Source organism: Strix aluco, chromosome 22 (assembly GCF_031877795.1).
Source record: "Strix aluco isolate bStrAlu1 chromosome 22, bStrAlu1.hap1, whole genome shotgun sequence".
Classification (NCBI taxonomy): Eukaryota; Metazoa; Chordata; class Aves; order Strigiformes; family Strigidae; genus Strix; species Strix aluco.
In genome coordinates, this window is record NC_133952.1 from 5065469 (window position 1) to 5092180 (window position 26712).

A 26712-nucleotide genomic window follows, 5' to 3' on the forward strand; every position below is an offset into this window, starting at 1 on the left:
CAGCTGAACTTCAGTGACTGAGAACTCTTACCTGAAAATGGATGGGGATTAGCTAAATTGTGACCAGAGAGATCAACAAATGTGTGATGCACTGGATGAACAAACTGCGGTTGTGCAGCTATGTGATTAGCATGTTCAACTGGGTTAGCTGTATGGATAACATTCACCTAGGAATGGAAAGAAAATGTTAAACTCCAGAAATGCAACAGTTTAATTCTGAAGAGATAGAAAAAAAGAACAAGAAAAAAAAAGATTTTTTTTTTTTTTTAAATCCTCCCAGAGTAGGCATTTAAATCTCCTTCAACACAACCATGGCTTGTCTGAGGGGACAATCATCCCCATCAGTAGCTCCTCATGAGTTACAATTTCTTGTCACAAAACCTTTCAGTTTCCCAGCCCACAAATCTGTTTTGGTTAGTCTGGCCAGGTTGTGTACAGACACCAGTATTTCAGAATAAAACAGATAAAGCCAGTTTATTATCAAATTTGGTAGCCAGCGATTTTAATCCTGAAATAACCGTATATACGAAGATATATATAACACATTAATTACATTTTCTTCATTCCCATCTTTTCTTACTCTGCTGTATATCTTCAGCTAACAGTAAAGAAAAAAATCCATATTACAGTCAAAGGGTTAAGGAAAAAAGGTATTCTTTTAAGTTTAACCCACACTTAGCATAGCTGGCTTTTAGGTACAAGTGCAAGCATCATTTGCACAGCGTATTTCATGTTTCCTTGCCAAACAGACAGAGCTAAATATACCCGTCCTGTAGTGGAACGCTGGGATACAGGGTACCTGACCAGCTGCACAACAGGAAGGGAGCACGGTTACTACAGAACAAGGAAAGCATCTGCAGTTCAACAGTTTGGTAAGATCCCAACTCGAGCTCACAGAATTTCCTCAGGAAACAAACCCACATTATGTAATACAAAAATTTCTGTTCTGCAACACAGGAGGCTTCCCAGCCCACCACAACCACCAAACTAGTGGTAAACAGAATTAACTCTACTGTCATCCCTTTGGCCAGCTTGAAAATGTGGAGGAATTCAAGCTCACGGCTGAAAGATGCAGAAATACATTGACAGTTCCTCTCAATAACTTTACATTCCAGTTTCAGTGCCCTTTATGTTATCATCTGCTGCACTTCCATGTATTTGATATAAGCATACTAAGTAATAATTAGCCTGTACTCTACCGCAGAGGAAATGCAATTTTAGCCTGTCTGTGCTGTTACATAAGCCCTTAGTATCAGTGATTTAAGCCTCACACAAGCAAAGCAGTAAAGGGCCCATTCATTTGCAAAATCCTAGAAGTTATACATGAAGGCTGCTCAAGTCTCTGGTAGCACTACCCTTACTCTATTTGCTAGTCTTTTGCTGAATTAATACACTGTCTTTCCAATTCAACCTTTTTGCCTTCGCACTTCATTAGCCATACTATTTCTTCTACAACAGAAGTTTTACCTCTGTTCAGGCAGCCTTATTTAAAGCTAAAATGTAGGATTAAGAACACATTTATATATAAAATACAGCCCGAAATGCACACTTTTACTAATATTTATTTACAGGACAAAAATATAAATCAGTAATTGAACAATTATCTATCATTTGAGGCAACAACTTCCATCCTCCTAGTCATCCATGCTCTAAAACTTCTCAGAGTGATCAGATTAGCTTGCATACCTCCACTTTGAACTCATTGCTGACATAGCGGCCATTAAGCTCCGAACAGACTAATTTGAACTTTCTGTCAAAGAGAGAAACAGTGTGCCAGTTTCTGTAGTGTATCAAATGCAAAACTTCTTCGTAACTAGCCATAGTATCAACCCCTGTGAAGAGAAATAAACAAGTAAAACAATTACTTTTTTGCAAAAGACTAGTTCGACATCATATACTCAACAAATATTTTCTGCAAGTAAGTTTTCTTGGCTGACAGATTTTCAGTTAGTAGGAAAAAAGGTAACATCATAGACACACATACGTGGCTTCACTGAAACTCTGTGGATTTATTTTGTGATAAAATCCTAGATCCACTTAGTCTTTGAAGGGACTCTGGGAGCCTTTCTTTCAATACATTAACATATTCTGAATATAAAATAGAAAGGAATGATGCATGCTCCTAGGCACTGGGTTATCTGTGCAAGGAACAAGCCTTTTCTGGGGCAAAGCCTACTTCATTTCCACAGTCCAGAGGTAACCTGCAATTTGGGACATGAGAGAACAACAGAAAGGAGGTTCTAAAATGATGTATTTTCTAGAACCACAGCTTTCCACAAAATAGTTGTAACACCTCTGAGCTTGAAATTCTAGTCAAAAATGAAGTATTTGGAGTAAGATGTTACAGACCATCTCTCTAGCACATTGTTCCCATTATCACTGTCTTCCCCAAAAAGCAGTAACCCCTACCTGTGATTATCATGCCCAGGTTGGAACTACTCATCTCAATGCCTTTCTGCTGTAATCGTGTCATGTCAATCTCCAGACTTTCTTGTTCCTGATTTAGTTCCTCTCCTAGCACTGTCACCTCACACGTATCCAGGTTGTGCATGATCTCTTCAGATACCAAAGACTCTTGTACTAAAAAGCAGAGAAAAAGCCACAGAGGTAAGCAGGAACAAAGGTGACGTAGACAAGAGCCCAGGGAGCTATAAAATGTCACATGCAAACTCAGCTCTTCTTCCAGAACAAATATTAAGATCTGGGCTTGAAGTAGAGAGCAAATATTCATGAAATAATGATTAAAAAAACCAACACAAAATACAAACAAGGAATATTTACATGAAGATAATGGCCTGGGCTTACTACCATTTCCAGGTAAATTTTTGTTAGCCCAGAGCAGAGTACCTACACCTTCTCACAAGAGATATACACATTCTTTTCCCCTATTAGATCCTGGAGAAATCCACACCTCTTTGCAAGAGGAAGATCCTCCAACATGATCACTGAATGTGGTGAGGGTAGGCAACAGTCCTAAGCAGAAAAGGATGTTACCTGTAGGATCTTCATCTCCATCTCCCTCCGGCTCCACCTCCCGTGTAATGGTGCTTATTATGCGAAGCTCTGGAAAGAGGGAAACACCCTCAGAACTCTCAAACTCTGAAGCAGAGCGGGCAAAATGGTTGATGCCACTAAGGCTGATTTTCGGTTCCTCGGGTTGCAAGACCATTACATATCCCTCCACAGAAGGAATGGAGACGCAGGCCTCTTCGTGGAAACATCTATGAGATACAGAAGCAGTTTTACACAGTCAAGGAGACTATCTGAGAGGGAAGCACAATTATGCAGAGTAATTGCTCTATAAATTTTTAAAAAGCTCTGTCTCAGGCCCAAGAGTCTTAGATAAATTCATCAACTGTATTGGAAAGTAAGAATTCCCCACCAAGGGAGCAATCTTACAATTAATTTTTACTTACTGTTAACATTTGGCCCCATTTTCTATGCTATGACTAACAGCCACAGATAACACCTTTAATGAAGGCTGTGATACTGGAGACATACTCACAGCACACCCTTGCAGTAAGTTCCTCCCTATCTTACACACTCCTTGCTACTTTCTCAGGAAGAACACAGAGTGCTGGTGTAGAAAACATTTGCTGTATTCAAACGTGTGACGGTTACATACAGCATTTTATCCTTTGTTTATCACAACTGAGATACATGAACATCATTCCAGGCTTCAGTATCGCTGTATTATTTGAGCACTAGGACATACTTGACAACACTGGTGATTTTAAGCCTCCGAATCCCAGGTGTTGGGAACTGGCGGGAATTCAGGTAGGAAATGTGTTGCATGGCCTTATCAACTCTGTCAATGTCATCCCCTTCTAAGGTCAGTGTTGACTGATTTGGGTTCATGTGGATCTGAAACAACAGAAAAAAAATGTAAGAGATTACCCAAACAGTAACATGATCTGGTAATTAAAACTGGAAGTTCAGCACTGCTTAGCCTGGTAAATGCCAGGATAATTACATTTGTAGTCAAAGCAATACGGCTGTTATTTACTGGCCTTGTAGTACACAGTCTGACTTCCCTATTCACTTCCTTATTCAGTGGAACATATTGAGTGTTCCATTCTTTTGAGACAAAAGAATATCATAGTTCTGATGTGAAGATTCTAGTAATGTGGAAGAGACACAGATAATATAAAGGAGAAATTTAGCTCTGTCCACACAACCTTGCTGCCAAAAAAAGGCATGCAAGTTAGTCTCATTTTACTAAGCTGCTTGTTAAGAATCTCTATCTTTTATTAGATAACAAGTATAGCTAGTAAAACAGAGACACATACAAATATGGCATTTCTCTTCAGGACTTACAGAGAACACAGTAACTTTCATTCTTAAACTCCGCTAAGACCACGTCTATACAAGAAACATTCTCTACTTCTCACGTAATTTTAATGCAAAATGTTGCAATAGATTAGCTTGTTTTATTTGGGACACCCCTACTAACTCTGCCAGCAAAACTTGTAACTATTATCAGCAAAGCAAAAGACACACTCCCCTTGATTCATACGCAACTTTACCTTCACGCCTTTGCCAACGCCATCGGCCATGTGCAAATCCAGTCCCTCTTTGCAAGTGTATAAGCAATCTATCACTTTCTTGTTTTCTAGTTTACCAGAACGAATCATCAAACCTGCCAGACTGCCTCGGAAAAACTGCGCCATGTGGAGTTCACCACCTTAATAAAGGGAGGAAAGAAAAACCTTTGTATGTTTTGATTCTTTTCGCTTTTTTTTTTTTTCCTTTTATAAAACAACAAATATGCCTTCTGGTACCACAACGTATTGTATACATGCAGGTTAGTTTTTTTATCCATTCTGGGTGTTAAACCTTGTGACTATGTTCAAGCATAAAAAAAAAGAATTAAACAGTTCACCATGCATATGGCCTACAAAACAGGTGTGGCCATCTTGAACTGTGAAACTAAGGTTGATGTTTCCATAACAAACATTTCAAAAGAAATTGCCCATACAGCGAGGTGGTGTTCTTCAGAAATTAAAGACAGAACCAATGAGATGAACTATGAAATCTAAATCGTCATGGTGAGGTAACACCTCCTACTAGCGATGCCCATCAGGATAGAAGACAACAGCATCCTTCCTCTAGATGTTAGTTATCTACATCTAAACCAATCATTACAGGCTCTCTTTACACTCAGAGGATAGAAAGAAAGGTCAAAGTGATTCAGCTCATTCAGAAAAAGGTGGCTAAAAGTTAATTGCTCCCCTCTAAAGGTGCCGCCTTCTCTGTATGGACTCAAGCGAGCAGTTTCAACTCACGTAACTTGTTTTTACATATCTGAGTTAAGTCCAATAAACTGCAAACCAATAAGCCCCTTACGGCTTCGATTTTTTAAAGATGTCATCACGATGATCACCTAGTCTATCTTGCTAAATAATGGGAGTCACAGAACACCACCCAGAAATTTGTATTTCAAGGTCATCACTTACTAAGCTACCAGATTTTTAGAAAGATGTCTAAGCTTGTTTTAAAGGTTGTGAGTGCTAAAAGATCCCTGGCAAACTCAATAAAATTTTCAGTAGTGAATAGTCCTGTCACAAATTATGGAATTTCCAGTTTAGATTTTATGCATCTCCAGCTTCTAGCTCCTGGATTCTGTTACCTACTTGCCAAATTAACATGTGATGCACAGCTAGAAACCTCTTGCCAATTATACCTAGACCATTCCAGGAGTTCTTAAACTTTACAGAAAGAGTATGTATCTTGAATACACTTTTAGAAATATACACTAATTTTTAGTGTCTCAACTCAAGACGCAAAAATCCACTAAAAATTTCTAAGAAAATAAAACCCTGTAGCCAACCTGAAGTACCTGGTAGCCAAAGCTTTTATGCCTATTCATTGTAATTAAAAGTTTACATCAATTTCTGATCAAGTGAGTAACCACTCTAGATTACAGGTCTTTCGAGTTATATACAAGCAACCTGATCTAAATACGAAATTGGTCTTGCCTTGAGTGGGAAGCAGAGCTACCTGACTTTCAGAGGTCCTTCCCAACCCACTGAATAATTCTGTGATACACACACCCCCCTACATACATATATATACACGTATTTATATAGGATGAGGTGCATTTATGTTTTAACAAAACTGGATGAAAGAAATTACAGCTGATATTTTACACCAGCAACTTATTTTACACCACTTCACTGCAATCACAGTGGTTGCAGACTTGTACATGGATGTGCATTTGGGTGCAACCAAAAAAGGGGGGAAAAAAAAAAAAAAAAAAAAATCAGCTGATGAAGCTCTGGAAATAGAAGCACAATGAAGAAACAAGCCTAAGAGAGGATTATGTGAAGGTCAATGGCCCGAATGCAATGCCTGCATTTCATGCTGCGTGTGAGATGAAGCAATGTCTTGGCATAAAAATGAAATAAAACAGTAGGGAAAAAACTCCAGCAACCTGCAGAGGTCTCAGGCACAGTTTCATTGTCATTTTCATTTCCTGTATATTCTGTAGAAAAGCAAGACAAAGAATAGGACAACAGGGAAAGGACCAAGTAGTTACAATTTGGCAAACTCTCTTATCACAGAAAATACACAGCAGCACTTCCCCCCAAAAGTCTGCTTACACTTGACCCAGCTTGTCAAGGATTACGCGTTCTTTGAAACACTAATAGCTGCAATGCAGGGAAGAAGCATTACTGTGTTGTTACAAGAACATAACATTCATGACAAGACAACCCAAAAAGAGCCCCATACACGAGCGGCAGTAAAAAGTCACACTGGAGAACAATTTAACCACAGATACCCGCTCTCACGCAAACCACTACTAGTAATGAGATACAGGTCTATCAACTGGCTCAATTTATTTTCTCCTCTCCCAACTACTAAAGAGAAAATTAAGGTGAGATCCAGCCTATATCAGCAAATCACCAAAAAGTATTAAATGCTGATCAAAAGGAGTCATTACCAACACAGATTTATTGATCATCATAATTGTATTATATGTATCAAGGAGATGGATTTATCAGATGGAAGAGTCTGGGAGGGAAGCACCAAAAATGAAAAACAGCTTTTAATCTTTTAAAAGAAATGTTAAAAGAACTTTTTCAAAAGCATAAAATCTCTCTCTCCTTAGAGGTGAGCTGTGTATGTAACTCAGAGCAGCCTGATTTATTGTAAAATCTTGATAAGAGAAAGAGGATGGCCTTAAGAGCACGGCCTCAAGCACTAACTTCACTCCTTTGGCGTACTTCTTCCTCCTGTGTTCTAGTCCCCTAAAAATCAAGCTTTTGGTGGAATTTTTAAAAGGCAGCACCACAAGTTCTTGTATTCCAGACTTTTAAAGCTCCTGTATTTCAGTCTGCTGTCATTAAAAATAAAATTAATGTCAGAAAATATTTAAAAATTATATAATGGTGCCAATATGAGAGCACAGGAGTTTTTAAACTAAATGTATATGCTTTTGTTAGGAGGCAGAACATATATGGAAGCCATTATACAATCCATACACTTAGCTGGAACAGAGTTTCCAAGCTCCAGTTTCTTGCAAACCAGCCACTATAGCTTCCCTTTGAGCTAGAAGAGATAGTTGGAAGGTCCCAAACCAAACTAGATGAATTATGGAAAAAATAATTTGGCTGAAAGGAAGGGACAACAGAATGAATGTAGCACTGAAATAACATTAATACTGAAAGACAGTGACCTTGTCAGGAAATAGAAAATTTGATGGAGAAGATATTTTGATAATTTAACCTTCATTCACACTTCAAAGCCTTAAAATTCAAAGAGAAAAGAGACGCTGTAAGACAGAAGACTGTTAATTTGATTAAAACGTCTCAAAGCTTTCCATTTGTCATTCATTCACGAGCTACTTCTATGCATCACTGCAGACTGCAGCTACAGTCTATATTCTGAACTACAATAGAACATGAATGATTTAACACTGTTTTATTTCCGACCAAAACCATTGGCTTTATACCAGCTAGGGTGTAATTTAATCAGCAAGCAAACAGGTCAGTTCAGGACTGTGAAGCAAGAGCTTTGTTACAAAGATCTCTGGTGATCAGCCTCCATGTTCAGATGCAGTCTTCTTTTCCTCAAGCTTTGAGGAGTAGGTTTCACAAGTATTAAAGCACATGAACCAGGATTTTACAGCTTGCAGAGTATCGTGTTATAAACCATAGTCTGCATATAATAAAGCAGATGCTTTTATGTTTATTTTTATAAGCAGAAATGGTAAAATATCCAAGAGACAGCATCGCTGTGTTGCTTAGCTGTATTGTCTGCTGGTCACACTTCCATTTATGAGAACACTTTTTCTACAATATGCTTTTCAACCTACTTGAAATGTAAGTGTTCTGTTTAGTAATCTGAAGTACATGATGTATTCTCACAACTGTTATTAAAAATTAGCTATCTACATTCCCATGGTTACCACAAAATTCACTTTGGTGGAAGGCTGCTTGGTGAGCAGCTTCGTCTTTCATACGCACCTGTGGCCAACGAGCAAAGAGCACTCATGGAAAAAGGGACTAAAGGACAAAATATGTGGTAATAGCTAGGAGCAAAAATAATCTGCAGAAGACAAAACAAGTTATCTTTCATACACTAAAGAGATCTGCTATGTACTTCTACGCTAATCACAAAGATTTCATTAAAAAAGAAGAATTAACAATGTGAATAGTTACCTTGCCAACATGCTCCAACTACTAACTGCGTTTCTATTTTTGAAGGATGAAGCGGGTAATCCTCAGTCACCGGGAAAGGATCATATGAAACACCGTCCACATAAAGAGTTACTGCAGGAAATTCAACATTGAGGACATAATGATGCCACTCTTTGTCACACACCTGAGTAAAGAAAGTTTTAAAAATTCTACTTTAATTTTATTTTTAATTACAGTTGAGTAACTGATCCGATGCACACGCAAACATACCGACAACCTATAAACCTGTACAGACATACTTTCTGTTTCACACACATGGCATGCATTTGAAAAAAGTCAAATATTTATAAATAGTTTCTTTTCTTCTATTGCCAATATAGGAAGCTGCAGGTATTTCCATTCCTTTAATTTTTATAATATCTAATAACAGCATATTTCAATTTAAAAACACGCACCTACATGCAAGCACATTCTGAAATACAACATAACTTGACAAAGATAAGAATACAACATAACTTGACAAAGGACCTTTATTTGCTGAGAGGGACTGTTTAGAGAAAACATGACCATTTTGAATAGAAAAAAGCCTTCCATGTCAGAATTCTTTACAGTGAAAGCTCATTAGTAACAGTCTTCCCATAAGGATATATATGGGCATTTTACCATTAAAACAGTATACGTCACCATGCACAGAAAACAGGATATAGTTAGGTATGTTAGAAGGTAACTCATTGTTTAGGTAACTGGCAAAACACACCTGTAATAGTAACCTAAAGCAACTAAAAGAACCTTTATATATTTGCAGATATACAGGGTTATTTTATCGCTCAGATCCAGAGGGCTGGAAAAGCACACAAATATTTAGTCCCTTCTGTCTCGCTCTTCATGATCATAATCAATTCATAGAAATAAGTTCTGCAGATCTTAGTTGGACCAAAGTGAAGATTACTAATTACAGCCTTCACTTTCAAATCTACAATAATTAATAATACATGACCAAAAGAATACAAACTGACACAACTCTCTCTAAATAGGAAGCGGAAAGTACCTGCATCCCTCAGAGGCCTATTAACTCTACTTCTGTGGAGTAAAATCTGATTAAGAAAACTAATTTGTAGCTACTGCTCACAATGTGTAAGAAGTCACAAATTTTATTTCAGTGTGAAAAAGGATTAAGTTCTTCTGTTATCCTATTAACACTCTGATCTGCAAAAATGTCGCGTGCTCAGAAGTACTTTAAAGCTATAGACAAACTGGAACACTTCATGTTTTCTCATGCACGCTACCTTATAGTGTGTTTAGTGAAGACAACCAACATCACAGCTAAAAGACTGACATTGTATTTTCACAGCTAAATCCATATTTCCTACCTTTCAGGACAATGACTTGTACTTTATTTTATGAGCATCCTACTGGGCTTAATAAAACCACTGAAGCAGTATTTTATATTCAAGATGAAAAGGTATAGCTGAATCTATCTCTGACACTCCATCACAAATAAAATAAGTATTGTTGAGTTGTATAAAACGTGACATCAGGAGTCTGGAGTTGCAAAAAGTATTTATTAATAATTATACTATCAGCGAGTTTAGTCTGCGATGGTTTTCACTGCATTCTAACATCCTACCAACTTCCCAACTTACTTGATTTAGTTTCCAGTGAAATTCAGCAGGTTTATATGTTTTCCCCTCTGAAGGATCTTGGCGAAAGAGGAAAACAAGTCGGCAGTTGTGTACATAGAGTGTGTAGTGGTGCCGGTTCATATCTGCACAAGAGTTTGAATTAGCATTATTATTTTCTGTAAACCTTAAGAACACCACAAAATTCACCTGTTCTATAATTTCATGCATAAGTCCCCAAGTAACTGATAGGAAGAAACAAATGTAGAAGTAAATCAGGCATGTTAAAAGGAACATAAAACATTTGTAATAGTAGTAATTTGTAATGCATTTGTAAGACATCTGTAATAGTTAGAGCAAACATTCTTGAAGAACCCATGAGTAATAATACACCGTACAATAAACAGACACGTCTGTCTCCAAATCCAATCTAAATGAAGGCATGAGACTGAAGACTCACAGAGATAAACCTGTCAGCAGGAGAAAAAGAGCTCTATTTGCAAACAGAAGAGTTTTTTGGTTACAAATAAGTAGCTTCTACCTCATTTAATTACTGTTTTGGAACATGAACACATGATGGCAGGTGGACATGCTTTCCTAAGAGAAAACTATATAAACGTACCTCTAAAAGATTTATCATTTAAAATAAATACAAAGGTGAGATGCTAGAGAAACAGGTAAGAATAAGGAAAAGAAACATTTTAGCTACACCATCCATTCCACGGCATGGATGAGTGAAGAAAGGAGGCATGAAAAAATACCAAAATCATGTCAATCTTTCAGCCTGACAGCATTAAATCTGACTCTATTGTTCCAGCGCAATATATTCAAAATCGCCTCCCTCCAACAAACCTAGATCCAAGTCTTTCAATATTGCATAATATACCACTGAACTGAAGGCAAATGATATTTATACTACCAGAAACTGTCACAAAAATTATATGGTTAGGTCAAACCAAGGAATAAAAAAGGAAAACCCATTTTGAAGGTCTGCTTCTCATGTACTTTAAACCAGGAAAAACTGTATTTAAATTTGCCTTTTTTCTCCAGTTCACTTGCTTCCATGAATCCAAAGTTTTGGGTTTTGATTAACAGGAATGGGTGAAGGCAGGAAAAAGTGGAGAGTATTTGTACCTGGTTCTGAATGACAGTCACTTTTCTCCTGTTCAAATAAATGCTTTTACGATATTACAAATACTGTTAAATCTTTCTTATTTTCAAATACAATTTAAAATATATTCAGTGCAGTTTCCTTGGAGAAACCTAGAAGCATTTTAAATAAATTACCTTTCCAATACACTGAACAAATCTACTGCTCCAGCTAAAACCGACAAGAATTCTTTTACCCCCATTAGACAGCAATTACAGAAACAGGGTTATCAGATTTCAGTCTCATTAAATAGCATCTTCAAAATAATTGTGTCAGTAGCATTCACAGAGACTGAAATTATGCACAGGGTGAAAAAAAATTCATCACTGGAGAAATTACCTCCTCCTAGGAAAAAAAAAAAGATATAGTAGCAAATGCTGTCACTAAACCTGATATATGTTTCTTAATGATTTTAGGCAGCATCAAGAATAAGGCTATCTTTGGAGATGCAAAATTGAGACTGCACTGCCAGAATAAGTCATCTACCACGGCAAAAAGAAATGCATAATGTAAATTGAAATAGAATTAGACAAACAAGTCTGCAGCTAGATAATCTAAAGTCATGACTATAGGTAAGCACAATAAAGAGTGACTTTTACAACCCATTTAACTTCCAAGAGAAACGTAACCTAGAGAAAAACCATCACACACAACCGAACAAAACCCAACAATGAGACCATTTATATTTGAAGTATTGACAAACCTGTCTTGTCTGAATTGCACAGAATTGTCTCTTTCTCTTTGGTTCCAGGCCCATGCCTCATCCATACTGAAATCATGAAGGGCTCTTTGAGATTGACTGTGACAACGCCATCTGGAATTTTCACAGCTTGCGTGCCATTAAATTCAAAGACTTGGTCGCTGTCGTGACCATTATCAGTAGGAAGTCCTATTGTCCAGTTAGCAGCACTACTTGGAGGGGGAAGCAGCTCAGCTGTGCCAGAAGCAGCACCTACAATAAAAATGCTCAAATGAAAAAAAAAAGGTAGAAACTAAAAAGATCACCGCTGGTTTCAAACCAAACTATTTTTCTGACCATTAATTTTTCAGCACCGACTGTCAGGATTACGCAGTACCACCACACATCAAGCAATTCTCCTTTTAAATAATGTGGCACTAATAATAGATATCTAATATCACAATGACTTCCATAAATTTAACTTCTGCATGGACAACTAATCTCATTCAAATTGTTTTGCTTACTATCTCTACAGCTGTAGAACCTTATTTCGCCTCCATCTCAGGAACCATTACATTAATACCACTTGTCCTTCAGGCCCATGAACATGATGCCTTTCTCTTGACACTTACTAGTTTTAAGACTAATATTCACCCAGTTGAAGAGGACTGCATAAGCATCCCCTCTCAGATCACTGTCTAATAATATCCTAGTCAGAGGCAATGATACCCAGCAGGTACTCAGCTTTCTGGTTTTTCCCCGCTTCAAGCCTAAATCATTAATGTCACAGTGACCTCATCAGGGAATAGCTTAGGAATTGCCTGGGTCTCTAGGGTTACGCCATATTCACACTTTCAACTAACTTCAACTGAAGCTGAAGACATAAATCATCAGGGATAATTTGCCCTGCAATCTCAATTCTTCCATATTGCCTACGAAGGATTCATAAACTTTTCACAAGACCTTTAACTGCGGCATACGTGGATGCCAAGGTGCCCTTTATGCCTAGGGCAAGCACAGTATAAATTTAACTGATGCAAGTAAACTGTTTTTTCCAAACCACACTTTCTTGGTTTTCTCATCTACTTCTTCACCATGTATTTCTTACATTGCATCGTTCACATCCATCATGCCTCAGAAAAAGAGAGAGGTTTTAATGGCTATACCCTTTCACATATATAACATTCTTTCAGCTCTTGAACATGAATTTCATGTGAGGGGAATTATTAGTCTATATAAGCTAGGGGAGAGGCAGAAAAAAAGATTCTTTACTGCATTTGAGAATTATTTTAGAAGTCACCTTCAACCAATTTCATGCTTTTTATCGCCCACTAAGAAAAAAGCTGGAGGAAACTACATGCAAATGAAGACCGTATCTACTCATTGATTTGAGGTCTAACACAATATCCAAAGAAAAGCTAATAAGCAAGAGAAAGCACTTTATTTTAACAGAAGCATTCTTACCACAGAGTCTGTGAATGGATTTCTCAGAGTAGGTGTCTCTATCACAGCCTTTACCAATATGGTTGGTTTCTAGTTCAACCGTTGCTTGAACTGAGGTGATTGGCTCATCACATGTCTCCAAACGCATACCGGGGAAGAGTGCTAACGAACCCGTACCAGGCTCATATTCTATTCTTTTGCTCCAACCTGTATATTTATCCAAAGAAACAATATTAAAAATGTCTCATGTTTAACTGAAGGTACTGGCAAGTGCTAAAAGCAGATAGGAAGGAGATCAAACTAACCTTGCCAGCCAGGCTTGCATGTAGGCTTAATGCTAATTTTAACCAACACATCCTCAGCAGCTCTCTTCTTCCCACAGTCATAAGCTGTTACTGTCAGTTTATACTGATGTTCTTTACCATAGTTTAACTTTTCTGTGTTTTTTATATAACCTGAGACAAAAAAAAAAAAGCAATAATCAGACATCAATATCTACTCATTTCTCAGGGTCAGTGCAGGTTTAATTGCATCCAGGTACCACCTGTGTACTTCATAAAGGTACCAAGACCTTAACAGACACACCTGCAAGTGAATTAGCCCTTCACTATTTGAGTTTTCAATGCCAGACATCAGGCCCAGATCCTTAAAAATTACATAAATCCAGAGATGAGCACACACACACAGAACAGCAGGTATATACTTATCAGGCTCTTAATAGTACAGTATTATTACTCAAAATAAAACTGTTCATAAAATGAAACTGATACATAAATTGTTTGGCACATGCCAGGATTCTCTAGCTTTTTAAAAATTTGCACACCCACGAAAATTATCCATTGGCAATGTGGATCCCCCCAAAACTCAAACTAGAGCCCACTAAAACCTGTTTCACTTTGCTCAACAAGCTTGAACGAACCCCCAGAAATAGTGTATAGATTTTGAAGGGTCCACAGATCACCAGCGGAAAGGAAATGACCTAAACAAATCACTAGACTTCAAAACCAATAACCATGACACTGTAATCTCCAGAGCCACATATGAGCATCTCAAATGTGAAAAGCACACACATGGAATCCCAATTTTTGAAAGCTAACTAGCAAAAGCTACCCTCATACAGAATAGAAAACTACAGGGGAAAAAAAAATAAGCCTGCAAAGAGCTGGTTTAAAACATAATACAGCTACCATATTTCCTTTATTTTGAAAAGCATTTTACAAGAAACAACACACATGCAACACACCATCTGCTCCTTACATCAGTAGATGGCACATGGTATTGGCACTGAAAGACATCTCACTTTTCATTATCAATTCAAACTGGTAAAAGTGAACACCTCCATTTAACTACATTGTAGGAAAGGGTTAAAACAAGGTTGCTGCCATTTTACGCTGACCAGTCTGAAGTCCTGTTGTTAGGGTGGCAAATTATAGTAATTCCCACTCCATCTCCCATCGTATGCTTACCATCTTTGTCAATAGCAAAAGGTACATCCGGAGTTACAATTTCATAACTGCAAATCTGGCTGAACTGAGGTGAACAATCTGCATCCACCGCTTCCACTTTCAGGATGTTGTCATACCTCTTCCCTTCAATAACTGTTGCCTTGTATGACTTCTCTTTGAACACAGGGGCGTACTCGTTAACATCGTTCACCTGAATATGTACTGTTGCTCTGGAAGTAAAACAGAAAGGTCAGTTCCCTACATACTGCAAAACCCCTATTCACGTAAGGAATCCAACAAAAGAGCTCCCTCTTTTACAGATTAAGTTATCCTTCAGAATTTAAGCTCCCAGAAAACAGTGACCAATGACTAATAAAACTAACAATCTCAACTACCCTAACTAGGAAAGCAGTGGATGTTTTTCCAGTGTGTTGCTATATAATTCAGTGTAGTTCTAGGTTATTGCTTACTATTGCTGTTTATTTGCAAATCAAGTTCAAACCCTTGTATTGCAACTATTAAATTGCTGCCATTTTACAGAAATACAACAAAATACAGCTCTGACAAAATAGGCTTTTACTTCTGTTAGAACAGTACAATCCTTTGAGTTCTTTCCTGCTGTCAGAGTATTTGATAGAAACACCCAATTTTTATTTCATGTGAACAAGAATGACAGTTAAGACTGGTCTTAGACTAAGAGCTCAGTCAAGTGCATTTGATTAGCTTTTTTTTGCTAATAAAGTACTGAGCTGTATAAGTCAGTGAAAACTGGCTTATTTCTTGGATGTAGGAATGAGAGATCAGACAATTTAAATGGAAGAATCACAGAAGCGGAAGATACACTTTAACACATCATACAGCTAGCTACATAATCCTAAACAGATTGGATCTTGAATTCTGTCTTTTCAAGCTTGTCACTGATTGCTGGTGTATACAAAATAGGAAAATAATGCAGTTTCTGTCAATGACCAAGGAGAAAAGGTGAATAACAGAAAGTATCTGGAATGTAAACTAATAGAGAATTCAATCACTACAGTCCTTCCATAAAAGCAAAAGTTTTCTAATGCTTATGGTAAAAAAAAAAAAAAAAAGTCTTTATGGTTTTATTTTAGCCTATGTACTAAATAAATGCCACAAAAAATGGCCTTCTGTACCAAGCACGCTTTATGTTCCTGACTTTAAGAGCTAAACTCCAGGATGGTTAAAAGCCACAAAAAAATATAACAGACATCCTTGGGCCAAGGAAATTTCAACAGTGGTTTGTAGGTGCAGGTCTTGGAAACCCATCATTCTGCTGTGGGAAAAGAAGAGCTGCAGAGCATGCCACTAGATCTGCACTGGTTCATTACATAGCCATGAATTTGGGTACCCATAATTTTTACGAGAGCCATCAGAATAAAGTCTGTATCTCAATTAATCAGCACAAGTAGAAAAATATAGGTCAGTTCTACAGTGCAGAGAAGGAACTGAACACTATCAAACTGAACAAAGAATATAATTCCAGGCAACTCAACAAAATGTTTGTTGCCATCTTTCTCTTTGAAATCTTTCTTCAAAAGTCAAATTGAATATCAAACAGCGTTTAAGGGCATACCTATTTTTCATAAGTGTAATCCTTAAGGAGATAACTTTCTGCTGCCTATTTGAAGCATACAGCTATAGAGTAACAAGGCTGTACTTGTCACCAAGATGACTGCTGCTAGTCTATTCCTCATCTCATTTATGCCCTTCTTTGCTTCACACAAACTAATCTTCCACATGCTCTGCAGATGTTTGCACCGGGGCGTTAAATAGTTATTCTCAAGTGGATTTTCTAGAGAGCATTTTACATTGTGGTTTCTTCTTTAGATAAAGATTAGCTAAAGATTGCTTTGTTCCTATTCTTTAATCTAGACAGATATAAACCTTATGCTATTGATCTTGCTTTTTTTAGTGAGGCTGTCTGGAAATGACAGCAAGATGTATTCTTTTCCATTTTGTCAAGTTTAATATGGATTGACATCTTGAATCAGTTTTTTGGTTTTAGAAACTGTACTCTGAAACAATGTCCAGGCTTGGTATCCCATAAACTCCTTCTATCAACTCAAGCCAGATTTTACCTATATCAACAGGTTTCCTGCTTCTAGCCCTACACTATTTTCTAATGTAAATGCAGAGGCATCAAGGGATAAAGCAGGATCATCTAGAATACAGCTAAAGAGATGTCAGAACAGTTCATTTCCATTTTGCTGCTATTTATATTACCATTATATGAAAGTCTTCCAGTATTAATACCTGGTTTACATTTACTCTAAATACACAGACCATAAATCACCCTGTGCAGGAGACCGCTTGAAACCAAACTTCCTCTCAGCCCACCACAGATTTACTTACTTGTGGGACTTTTTTGCATTTGCTCCATCTGGTCCCTTTCCACAGTCGTAGGCCTGTATGGTGAATGTGTAGTCCTTCTGTAGTTCACAGTCAAGCTTTTCTTTAGAGCGTATTATTCCCTCACCAGTGGATTTATCCACTACCACTGCTTCAAAGGGAACATTTTGCCCGTGAATTTTAAATCCACAAATCTCACCTACAGATTCAAATTAAGAGAGGTTAGAACTGGTCGAAATTATTACACGTTTTTAAAATAAATGACCAAATATTTTGCAGCCAAGGGTTTGTGAGGGTCTGTGGACAAAGCAAGAGCACTGTGCTTTAAAATGGGTGATTTCTGGGAACTTTAGTAAAAAGAAGCATACGTCTGCCTTCCAAGCAACTTGTTTACTTTGCATCCATTCATGCAGGAATACAAAAGAGAAAAAGAGAAATGTAGACAGGCATTTCACAGGAGTACTTGAGATAGCTCTAGGGTAAGAGTAGGTCTTATGAGAGCATACAGCCAAGGCCACTGGTAATATCTTCTATGCCAAGCCACTGGGAATAGCTGGGCAGCTTGTTTATTTTGACCAGAGCAAAAGGTTAAAATGCACAGTTACAAGTCAAGGGATGAAAAAGCTTTCCTTACAGGTTCAGCACCATAATTACAGAAATTCCGTCAACAGATCAAAGAACAAAGTCTTCCTGTGCAATGTACCTGGCTAAAATTAGGGAATCAAAATAAACTACTGAATGAGAAAGGTAGAAATACCAACTTCTCAGGCATCCATTTCAACAGCTATCTACTAACACAGACCAAATATGTTAGTCAAGGAAGCTCTCACGTGGAACGATTTAGTAGGCTTTCCTTTCTATTCAAACTCTTCATTCTAACAAACTTGCAAGAGAAGTCCTTAGTACATCATTTTAAAACACATCTAAGCCTAAAATTACATTACAAGACCTCTTGCTGGCACAGCTAGGTCAATCTGTCAGCACATTATGCGGAGTGAGCCTGGCACACTGGGCTGTGCTAACAAAAGCCACTTAATAAACACTTTGATCACCTACACTGTGTTTTTACCTGTATAACTTGTTACATTTTGAAGGTGATTTTCTTACACCAAGATAAAACACTGTTTTGTTATTATACTTGCAGCGGTATCATAGTACCAAGAATGCACTCCTACTGTAAACATGTCTAGAGGTATTTAAAAAAAATAATCTGATTCTGATTTCAAACTACTGAAACTTATTTGCTGAAGGAAGCGTACTGCAGGGAAGGTGCTATAATGCTTTGGCAGTTCAACATTACTTTACAAAGCATATGAAAAAACTCAAGATGTCCCAAAAAAGTAAGCTAGCAGTGAAAATATCAGAAAATGCTAATTTCCCCAAAACCAACTTCTTCAGTGTCCGTACAATGTAAAATAATCCCAAATGGTTCAAATGGATGTCTGATTTACAGATATTTCTAACCAAGGGTTTGGTTACATAACAGTTTTTATCAATATATTTTAAAATAGAAAAAAACTGGGAGAATAAATGGGACAAAAGAGCATGACAGGATCTTCTGTTTAAGTGCTGATTCCCCATTTCATAACCAAAGTTAGTAGGTTAATATTCATAAAAGGGATAGAAAGAACCCTTTATCACCTTCTTTGGTGACTGTCACCTCAAAACTCTCTAAAGGGAGAAAAGATAAACCCAAGTCAGTAACAGGAAAGGTTGAAAGGGAGCAAATAAGGAAAAGGCAAAGATGTACACATTACACAGAAAAGCTTTGGAAAATTTGTATTTTAAAATTCCAGTGGCGATTTGCTGTAACTGTTACAATTTTAGAGTTTTAGTTATGTTAAATATGGTTTAATCTTTTAACTCCAGGTTGTCATTTGCAGAATTTTCAAGTATTTAATAAGTTTATCAAAAGGCTTTTTTCTTTTCTTCCTTTTCTTTCTTTTTTCTTAATACCAATTGATAAACAAAAAGATATTTTCAAAATTCCATGTTGATGAAGAACTATCCATAAAGTAGAATTTTCACCAGAATTTATGTGTACTATTCTATTTAAAGAAGACATGTTAAATAATTTAAACAAGCTTTTATCTATTACACTGAAACCACCATGTTTCTACAAACTGAAAAACTTCATACTCTCCTTTTGAGTTCCAGGGGAAAAAAAAAAAACAACTTAAATAGTCATGGGATTTCTGTGTTTCCACATAAATTTTTAATGGTCTAGGTTATATAACACCTAGCATTTGCAAAATTTAAATTCTGCCTCAAACTCAACTTGACAGTATTGCCATAATTCATGATTTTAAAATATACACATTAAATTGTGATCCTAATGAACATAAAAGCTTTAATGTAAGAAGGGGGGGGGGTGGTGGTGTATATATTTTCCTCGCAGTGTATCATTTTTCCAGGTTAAACAAGCAACCAACAGCTTCTATGACTTTATTCCACTACTAAATACTGTAATGCTGGACAGAAGAGATTCAGGTACTCAAACAGATTCATCTACCAGTAGCGAGGATGCCCTAGAGCACGCTGCCTTGCCCCCAGCCACTCCAGAAAAGTACAGGCTTCCAGTGCCTTGGATCTTCCATGTTTAGGAGATCTCAGATAAAACTGAGTTTTACAATGGCATTAGATGACTGTGACAGGCACCTGGAATGGTTTCACAGTTTTAATGAAAAGACAGTTAACCCTGTTCTTCACTCCTCTGAAAATTTTCATTTGTTAAAACCCCAAACTACCACTTTTTACGTATCATCCAACTGATCAATTATTTCTTCCAGATTACCATCATCTTTGACTTGAATTCCAGTATAACAAAGCAGAACTGTACACTTCAAATCATTTCTAGCAGCTCTCCTGTTAATTCTCATACATTTCAAACAATTTGCAGTAATCCAGTTTTTCAAACCTCCATTCTAGAGTGGCCTTAAAGAGAGATGAGGCACTATGGTTACAGAGAAGTATTTTTCTTAAAAAGGCAAATTTACAGTCTAATATTGAAGCAGTAACATAATTAAGGAAAAATATCTTATAATGTACCATGATTTGCAGTCCTTCATTTTAAAAGGAGCCAGTTTCTGATATAGCTCATGTTAGGTTCTCCCTAAAACTCACTTCAGGTAATCCCCAGATTTATTATCAGCTCTTTATTTTAATGCACCGAGTATGCTGCCTCTCATGGCACCCACATAAGTTACTTCAGTCTATTCTTACACAGGATATAAATATAATCCCGGATTTTGATGTGTTTTGGCAATAGGATCATTCAAGAAAATTTTACACTGCTTAAATTCACGGCTGACACCACCGATTAGCCAGAAGTGACAATCCAACTGCAAGCTTTTAAATATTCCACATCTCTTACCCCTGTACAGCTACGTCCCTGCTCCCTTCCAGTAACTCTAACCTTGAGAGTCAAGCATTGTGTATGAAACATTAAGATTACAGGAAAAAAAAATACATGGAAGGGAACATTAAAGCAGAAAGCCTGACAATGGAGAGAGGAGGGAGAAGTGTATTAAGGCGGCAACTACCGATTTGGGAGAAGGGGAGGCTGTCTAACAGCTGGTCAGTTCTTTATCATCTGAAGTGACCTTTAACTCTGGCACCAACACTAATTTGGCTGCTAGGAAGTTCAGGCATTATTTTTTTGGCTCCTGAGCATAAAACATAAATAAGCTCTCCGGTAAATATCCGTGTGTCTCCAGATGCTTTTAAAGGTGTAAAGCTCCTGTTCCAGGTGTACTACAGCTCAATTCCCGCCACAGGTTTCTCCGAACAATAACTGACACAATCGTGTTTTCCACTTCACACTAGTGAGATTAACAAAAAGCCCTTTTATTACTACACAGACAAGGTTCTTGTGACTGAAAAAGTTATAGTGCATAAAAACTATGGGGTTACTTATAAGCACTCTAAATAAGCAAACGCAGAGCTCCCAACCTAACAGGCTTTTTAAACTCCCTTCTTCAAAGTGCCTCTGCAATGAAAAGGAGCAAAAAGGAGTAATTCTCTAAAGTACAAAATATTTCAAAAATTAAAGCTCCCCCTCCTTTCTCAAAAATATATTACAGGCTGTTAGAGAGCTGTTTCAAGACAAATAAGACAATTTACAGATTAATATGCCCATGCATAGATTTTCGTCTCAGTTATGAAATACCTATCTTTATATAGTATAGGGAATGATCTTCTGTGATTATAGAATTTTTGGCAGTGAATTTTTTTCATTGCCATTAAGTAACCTTAGTCCCATACCACTCTCCCTAATGTTTCACACTATGTCATATGTGCTTATTAATGCTTCTTCTCATTCCATTCTGAAGTGGAGATACATTCCTGAAATAAATTTCTCTCTCTCCTAATCTTAAAACAGAATGATGATCAATCTGTAAATTAGTTTATATTTGATATATCGGAAACTGCTCAGCTAAATAAACTGTAAGTAGGATAGAACTTTACTGTGTTTCACTCAGCTGTAATCACAGTTGGAAAACATTTCATTTTACAGGTTTGTGGAACTTATGTTAGCCAGAAAACATACAGTAATCTTGTATCCTAAAGGCATTCTGTATTTCTCCTTTCTAGTGTAGCGCAATCAAGTGACAGTGAAGATTTGGTAGAATTTGAGGGGTTTGTTTATTTTTACTGTTTTATTTCTTTCTGTACTGTCTTGATGTAATGATGTAAAACAATTACATAGTTATAAAAAGGGTGCATAAGGTATTTAAACTGCACATACAGTATTTGACTAGACATTCTTCCAACTCTGGAGTCAGCTATCCCTCTACATTTCCCCTCCACAGAAGGAGAGGAAGTCTATTCTCCCAGCTCTAACCAAGCAGCAGTCTACATGAGGATCATGGAAAGCCTCCCATTTCAAGATGTGTAGAACGTCTCCTAAACAAGTATTCCTTCACACCATACAAAAGTGTTAAAAAGCAATTTTCAATTTCAGTTAGTGATAACTCCATTTCAGCTTGTATTTTTGTGCACGATAGGTACAAAACGTCACTTCATGCATGCCTTAATTTAATGCAAAAATGGCCGAAATACTAGTGCAACAAAATTTCCTCTTAGGTTTGCCAACTGGCTGTACAATTGAATCACTCATGGGATGCAACAAGATCAAAACCTTCATCTGTTTGATTACACAGCATCATTCATCTTCTCTACATATCATTTCTTTCTAACTCTCATCCAGCTGAGCGCCGCAGTACACACAGGCCTGCGGCAGACAGGACGTCAGCACAGCTCCCTGCCCTAAACAAACACGGGTTGGCGGTGCAGCACGGAAACGTGGCATCAGCACTCGCCCACTGGAACACGTGAACCCCACACACCTCCGGGGAGAGGCTGACAGAAAGGCTTCGTGAATTTTGGGCCTTTTTTTTTAAAGCGTGGAGATTCTGCAAGATCATTTTCAAAGCTCTATGCATATTCATGATTTAAGTCAAAAAAATTCCTAACCCCCACAAAAATACTTCTTGCATCCCAGATTAGTAAGGGGAAAATAAGGTATTGTGGCTGAGAAGTGGTTTTCTCTAGGGGCAGGGTGGGGGAAGAGGGATTAAAACCCTTTTACAGACACATCAGAAAAAGAAGAAAACATTTCTTTCCACAAGGGAAACATTTCAAACACCTTGCTAGCAATACCCTGCATTATAGTCTCATAACAAAACACATTCAGCGATGTGAAGGCGTTCAGATAAAATATTGTTTGTTTCAAATGCAATAAAAATTCAGTTCCTTTTTGCTTAGTAAAGGGGAAATCCATACTGAGAGCCTCAGACATTAAACTGATTTTGGGCATGAATTACTCTAATGTACAATAGAAAATGTAGCTGTCCTTTATTCCATTTTTTTCAGCAAAGTAATTTTTGATCAAATTCCAGCATGACTCGGCTTGTAACACAGAAAAGTTTCACTGTGGAAGGAGAATGGTCATTGTCTTCTCAAGCGGATCTGTTAGAATCGTCGTACAAAAGCCTGATTCCATAGGGTCTCTACACATCGGGCAGTATGGCGAGGCAACCCAGCACGACTATGTTCAAACTCTATTTTCAAAAGCGTGTCATCTCAGATGTAAAACCATATAAATTACCCTAGAAACAAATGTCTATACAACCTGACTTATTTTTGCACACCTGAATTTTAAGATCCTACCCACAGCACGGAGCAAGCAAAGCAATAAAACGTTACTTCTACTTGCCCCACAGTTCATGTACTACAAAGCATTTAAATGAACTAGTTTCAAGATGTTTCAACATGCTCAAAATGAAAATAAAGCAAAAAGCTCTATTTAAAATATTTTAAACCTGCAGACAGTTCAAAAGTTTCACAGCTCAGCTAGGGGGCACAGTTAATTAAAATATCCAACTTTTGAAGCACGAATAAATTTGATTTATAAGTAGGAATATACCAGTTAGGGCTGAAACAGCCCTTGTATCCTGAAAACGCTTTGTTTTGCTGTGAAAACATGTCACTGATCTAATGGGCTTCTCACACTTAAACACCCACATCGATGCTGCTGGACAACAACAATGCTATTCTCCGTCCTAGGACATGACTACAGCACCACCAACTAGAATTGATAACGCTGATTCAACACGTCTCCCACATTGGGTCTCCTCAAAGACAGACTCAAGTATTGTTCCATTTAACGGTAGACAAATACTTTTATAGATTCCCATAGCACAGTCATTCAAATTTACGCAATTCAAATTCAACAGTCACATCAAGGAGAATTTCTTTACAATGTTAGAATGCTGCACTCAAGATTTTAACATAACTATTTTAAATCCATTGTTCTGCTGCTGCAGCTTAAGAATTGTTAGGTTTTGATGTATATAACAGTATATAATGTTTATACAAACGTTTAATAAAACCAACTTCCAGTTGGCAAAAATGTTCACTCAATTAAAGTAGGTTTATACAATTCAGATCAACACAATGGAGAAGAGATGCTTTGACACTGGATTTTCCTCTGCAAATTCGACAACATATTTGAAGATATTCTGCCAGTACTTTCTTAAAGCTTCATGATATCCAGCACTCAAGAAAACTTTACCATCCACTAAGAGGTATAAAATTGCCATTTTCAAAAGCTGCTCAACGCTGTCAAACTACCAGCGCCTACATTTAAAGGTCTTAAGAACTGCAAGAGATGACTCATATACTCCTAATCACCAAATATGCAAGTCAGCCTTCCTATACCTCTTTTTACTTAACCAATTTTGTGTATCCCAACAAAAGCTTCTTCATTTGGAAATGAAAAGTTTTTTTGTTCATAGACAGCAGTTTTATTTCCAGTTAAGATCACTTAAGAGCCTCTGCCATGTGTATCCACTGCATGAGAAAGTTTGAATTTCAGAGGTTTACCATTATCTCTGAACTTCCTGAATTTATAAGGCAGCCTTGAAGATAATTACAGCCTTATGAGAATGCAACAAAACTGTTACTTTTAAGTACCACTTTAGGAAATTGTGACCGAGTTGCCATAATACTGCAGCACACAATGCAGTTAGCATGCTGAACACTTCAAATGGCTGTTCATTTAATCACTCTCTTTTTTCTACCACTTCCTCCTTGAAGCCAGGCTAAGCAATGTTCCCAAAAATGGCTAATGTCACATCCTTTAGGTATTTTACTAGGATTCTTAACTCTAAAATTTTATTTAACCAAGTAAGCTTCTGCAAGTACCTAATTTAAGCTAGTGTTATCCACTACAACTAATTTAAATACCTGCAGATGCCCGATGGTATTCTTCAAACACAGTTTTCTAATATTTTGTCTAACCAAGAAAGTACTTTTCATGCATCCAATTAATGAATACGGTATTCTTAAACAGTAGTTTCCAGAAAAAAACCTACTGCAGAAGTTTGTAAGAAAACTGTCATCTGTTTGTCCTATGCTGAAAGTGAGGAGTTCGCCTACATTTTGCAAATGGCTTGTGTAGCATTCTCTATATTCTTCGTTAGAGGAGAAACAGCCTTTCCTTCAGGTAGAAGAGGCCCTCCATTTTTTAAAACTGCCCAAAACTCCTAAGCAAGCTCATCACAGAAAGTCGAGATTTGTACAGGAATTCTCAGTCCAAATACTGCACAGAAGAAATGCAATCTTAATTCTAGTAATTACTGCTTTCAATCTATTAAGACACAAATCAAAACAACTAAGAAAACCAAAAGCTCTCTTCAGAATGATAAGAAAATAATTGTTTCAGAACTCCCAGACTGAATGCTGTGAAATGTGGAATCCAGAGGACTGAGGAAAAGGTTGACACTATGCCAAAAAAAAAAACAAACAAAAAAAGAAAACCCACCAACCACAAAACCCCAACAAAACAGAAAAATTACATATATATATGAAATTGAAAGCAGCACGGAATATCTGCAATACAGAGCACTCTCTGGTCTGGGTATTTGAATACAGCTGTATATTTACAGCTGTAAATATGAAATCAAACTCCGGCCCATGAACAAACATTTCTTCCTAGGGTCTGAAAGCTTCGAAACATTATGCTATTGTTAGGGAAAACACACTAAGTGACACACAGCATTGGTCATCAAATAGCATTTCCACTTGTTAAAAAAGAAATGCAGATGAATTCTTTACCTGCAAAACGCAGAGGTGCATCTTTGTCCAGGGCTATTAAGGGAGGGTCCAACAGTACCGTGTTGTCATTTTCTGTAACTATACCGTGATAGGTTGTTTCAATCCATGGCTTATGTTTGTTAACTGAAAGGAAAACAAAGAACAAAGTCAAAACTTTTGAAACTGACTTCTTTAAAAAAATGCTTTATAATACTAATTTAAATATCTTCCTCCTTCATTTTTCTAAATTAGAACCAGCAGTTTACTAAATTAAAAAATTTGAGACAAAATCTTGGCTAATCTGTTCAGAAGAGTTCAGTGTCCCTGTAGGCTTGCCAAAAGTAACTCAGAGAATCTACATTAGTCTCTTAACTATGCTGGGATTTAAGATGCCCCTGAAGTGCAATTCAGAAACCTTCCAACAGAGATGGGGAGCCGTTGCCATCAGTGCCAAGCGTGACACTAGAAAAACCTATATTCAGCACCAGTTGAAAAAAGACTGGCCAACATGAAACACAGGGGTTTGCTTACACTCTATTTCTCCCCGACTTGGAAACCTGGGATCCAGCTGGTGGACTATTCTTCAGAATGTGAAGGTTTTTTCCAGTTTCAGCATTTTGTCTTGTACAGGGTTTTTTATTACCATTAAGAGAACAGGCAGAAACAGATCAAACTTAACTAATCTCCACACAAGGCCCACACTTGCTGAGGAAATAAACAGGGAGTGACAGACATTGCTGTCTGTTCCGCCCCAGCATAAGATCTA

General features: G+C 37.3%; 1 protein-coding gene across 4 annotated transcripts in view; it reads right to left on the minus strand.

The window, feature by feature from the left end:
* CLSTN1 (calsyntenin 1) overlaps nucleotides 1-26712 on the minus strand; it is a 42181-nt gene that overhangs the window by 4164 nt on the left and 11305 nt on the right. Inside the window, exons 2-17 of one of the 4 annotated variants that reach the window (XM_074848346.1) lie at nucleotides 25968-26090; nucleotides 18990-19019; nucleotides 17352-17547; nucleotides 15000-15208; nucleotides 13839-13988; nucleotides 13555-13740; nucleotides 12115-12363; nucleotides 10286-10407; nucleotides 8664-8826; nucleotides 6434-6484; nucleotides 4527-4684; nucleotides 3716-3864; nucleotides 2995-3221; nucleotides 2410-2580; nucleotides 1687-1832; nucleotides 32-167 (exon numbers count right to left, since the gene is read on the minus strand). In XM_074848346.1, coding sequence (XP_074704447.1) covers nucleotides 32-167; nucleotides 1687-1832; nucleotides 2410-2580; nucleotides 2995-3221; nucleotides 3716-3864; nucleotides 4527-4684; nucleotides 6434-6484; nucleotides 8664-8826; nucleotides 10286-10407; nucleotides 12115-12363; nucleotides 13555-13740; nucleotides 13839-13988; nucleotides 15000-15208; nucleotides 17352-17547; nucleotides 18990-19019; nucleotides 25968-26090 — 2466 coding nt within the window. The remainder of the gene's footprint in view (nucleotides 1-31; nucleotides 168-1686; nucleotides 1833-2409; nucleotides 2581-2994; nucleotides 3222-3715; nucleotides 3865-4526; nucleotides 4685-6433; nucleotides 6485-8663; nucleotides 8827-10285; nucleotides 10408-12114; nucleotides 12364-13554; nucleotides 13741-13838; nucleotides 13989-14999; nucleotides 15209-17351; nucleotides 17548-18989; nucleotides 19020-25967; nucleotides 26091-26712) is intronic. The other 3 variants (XM_074848344.1, XM_074848342.1, XM_074848345.1) reach the window with 3 other exon arrangements.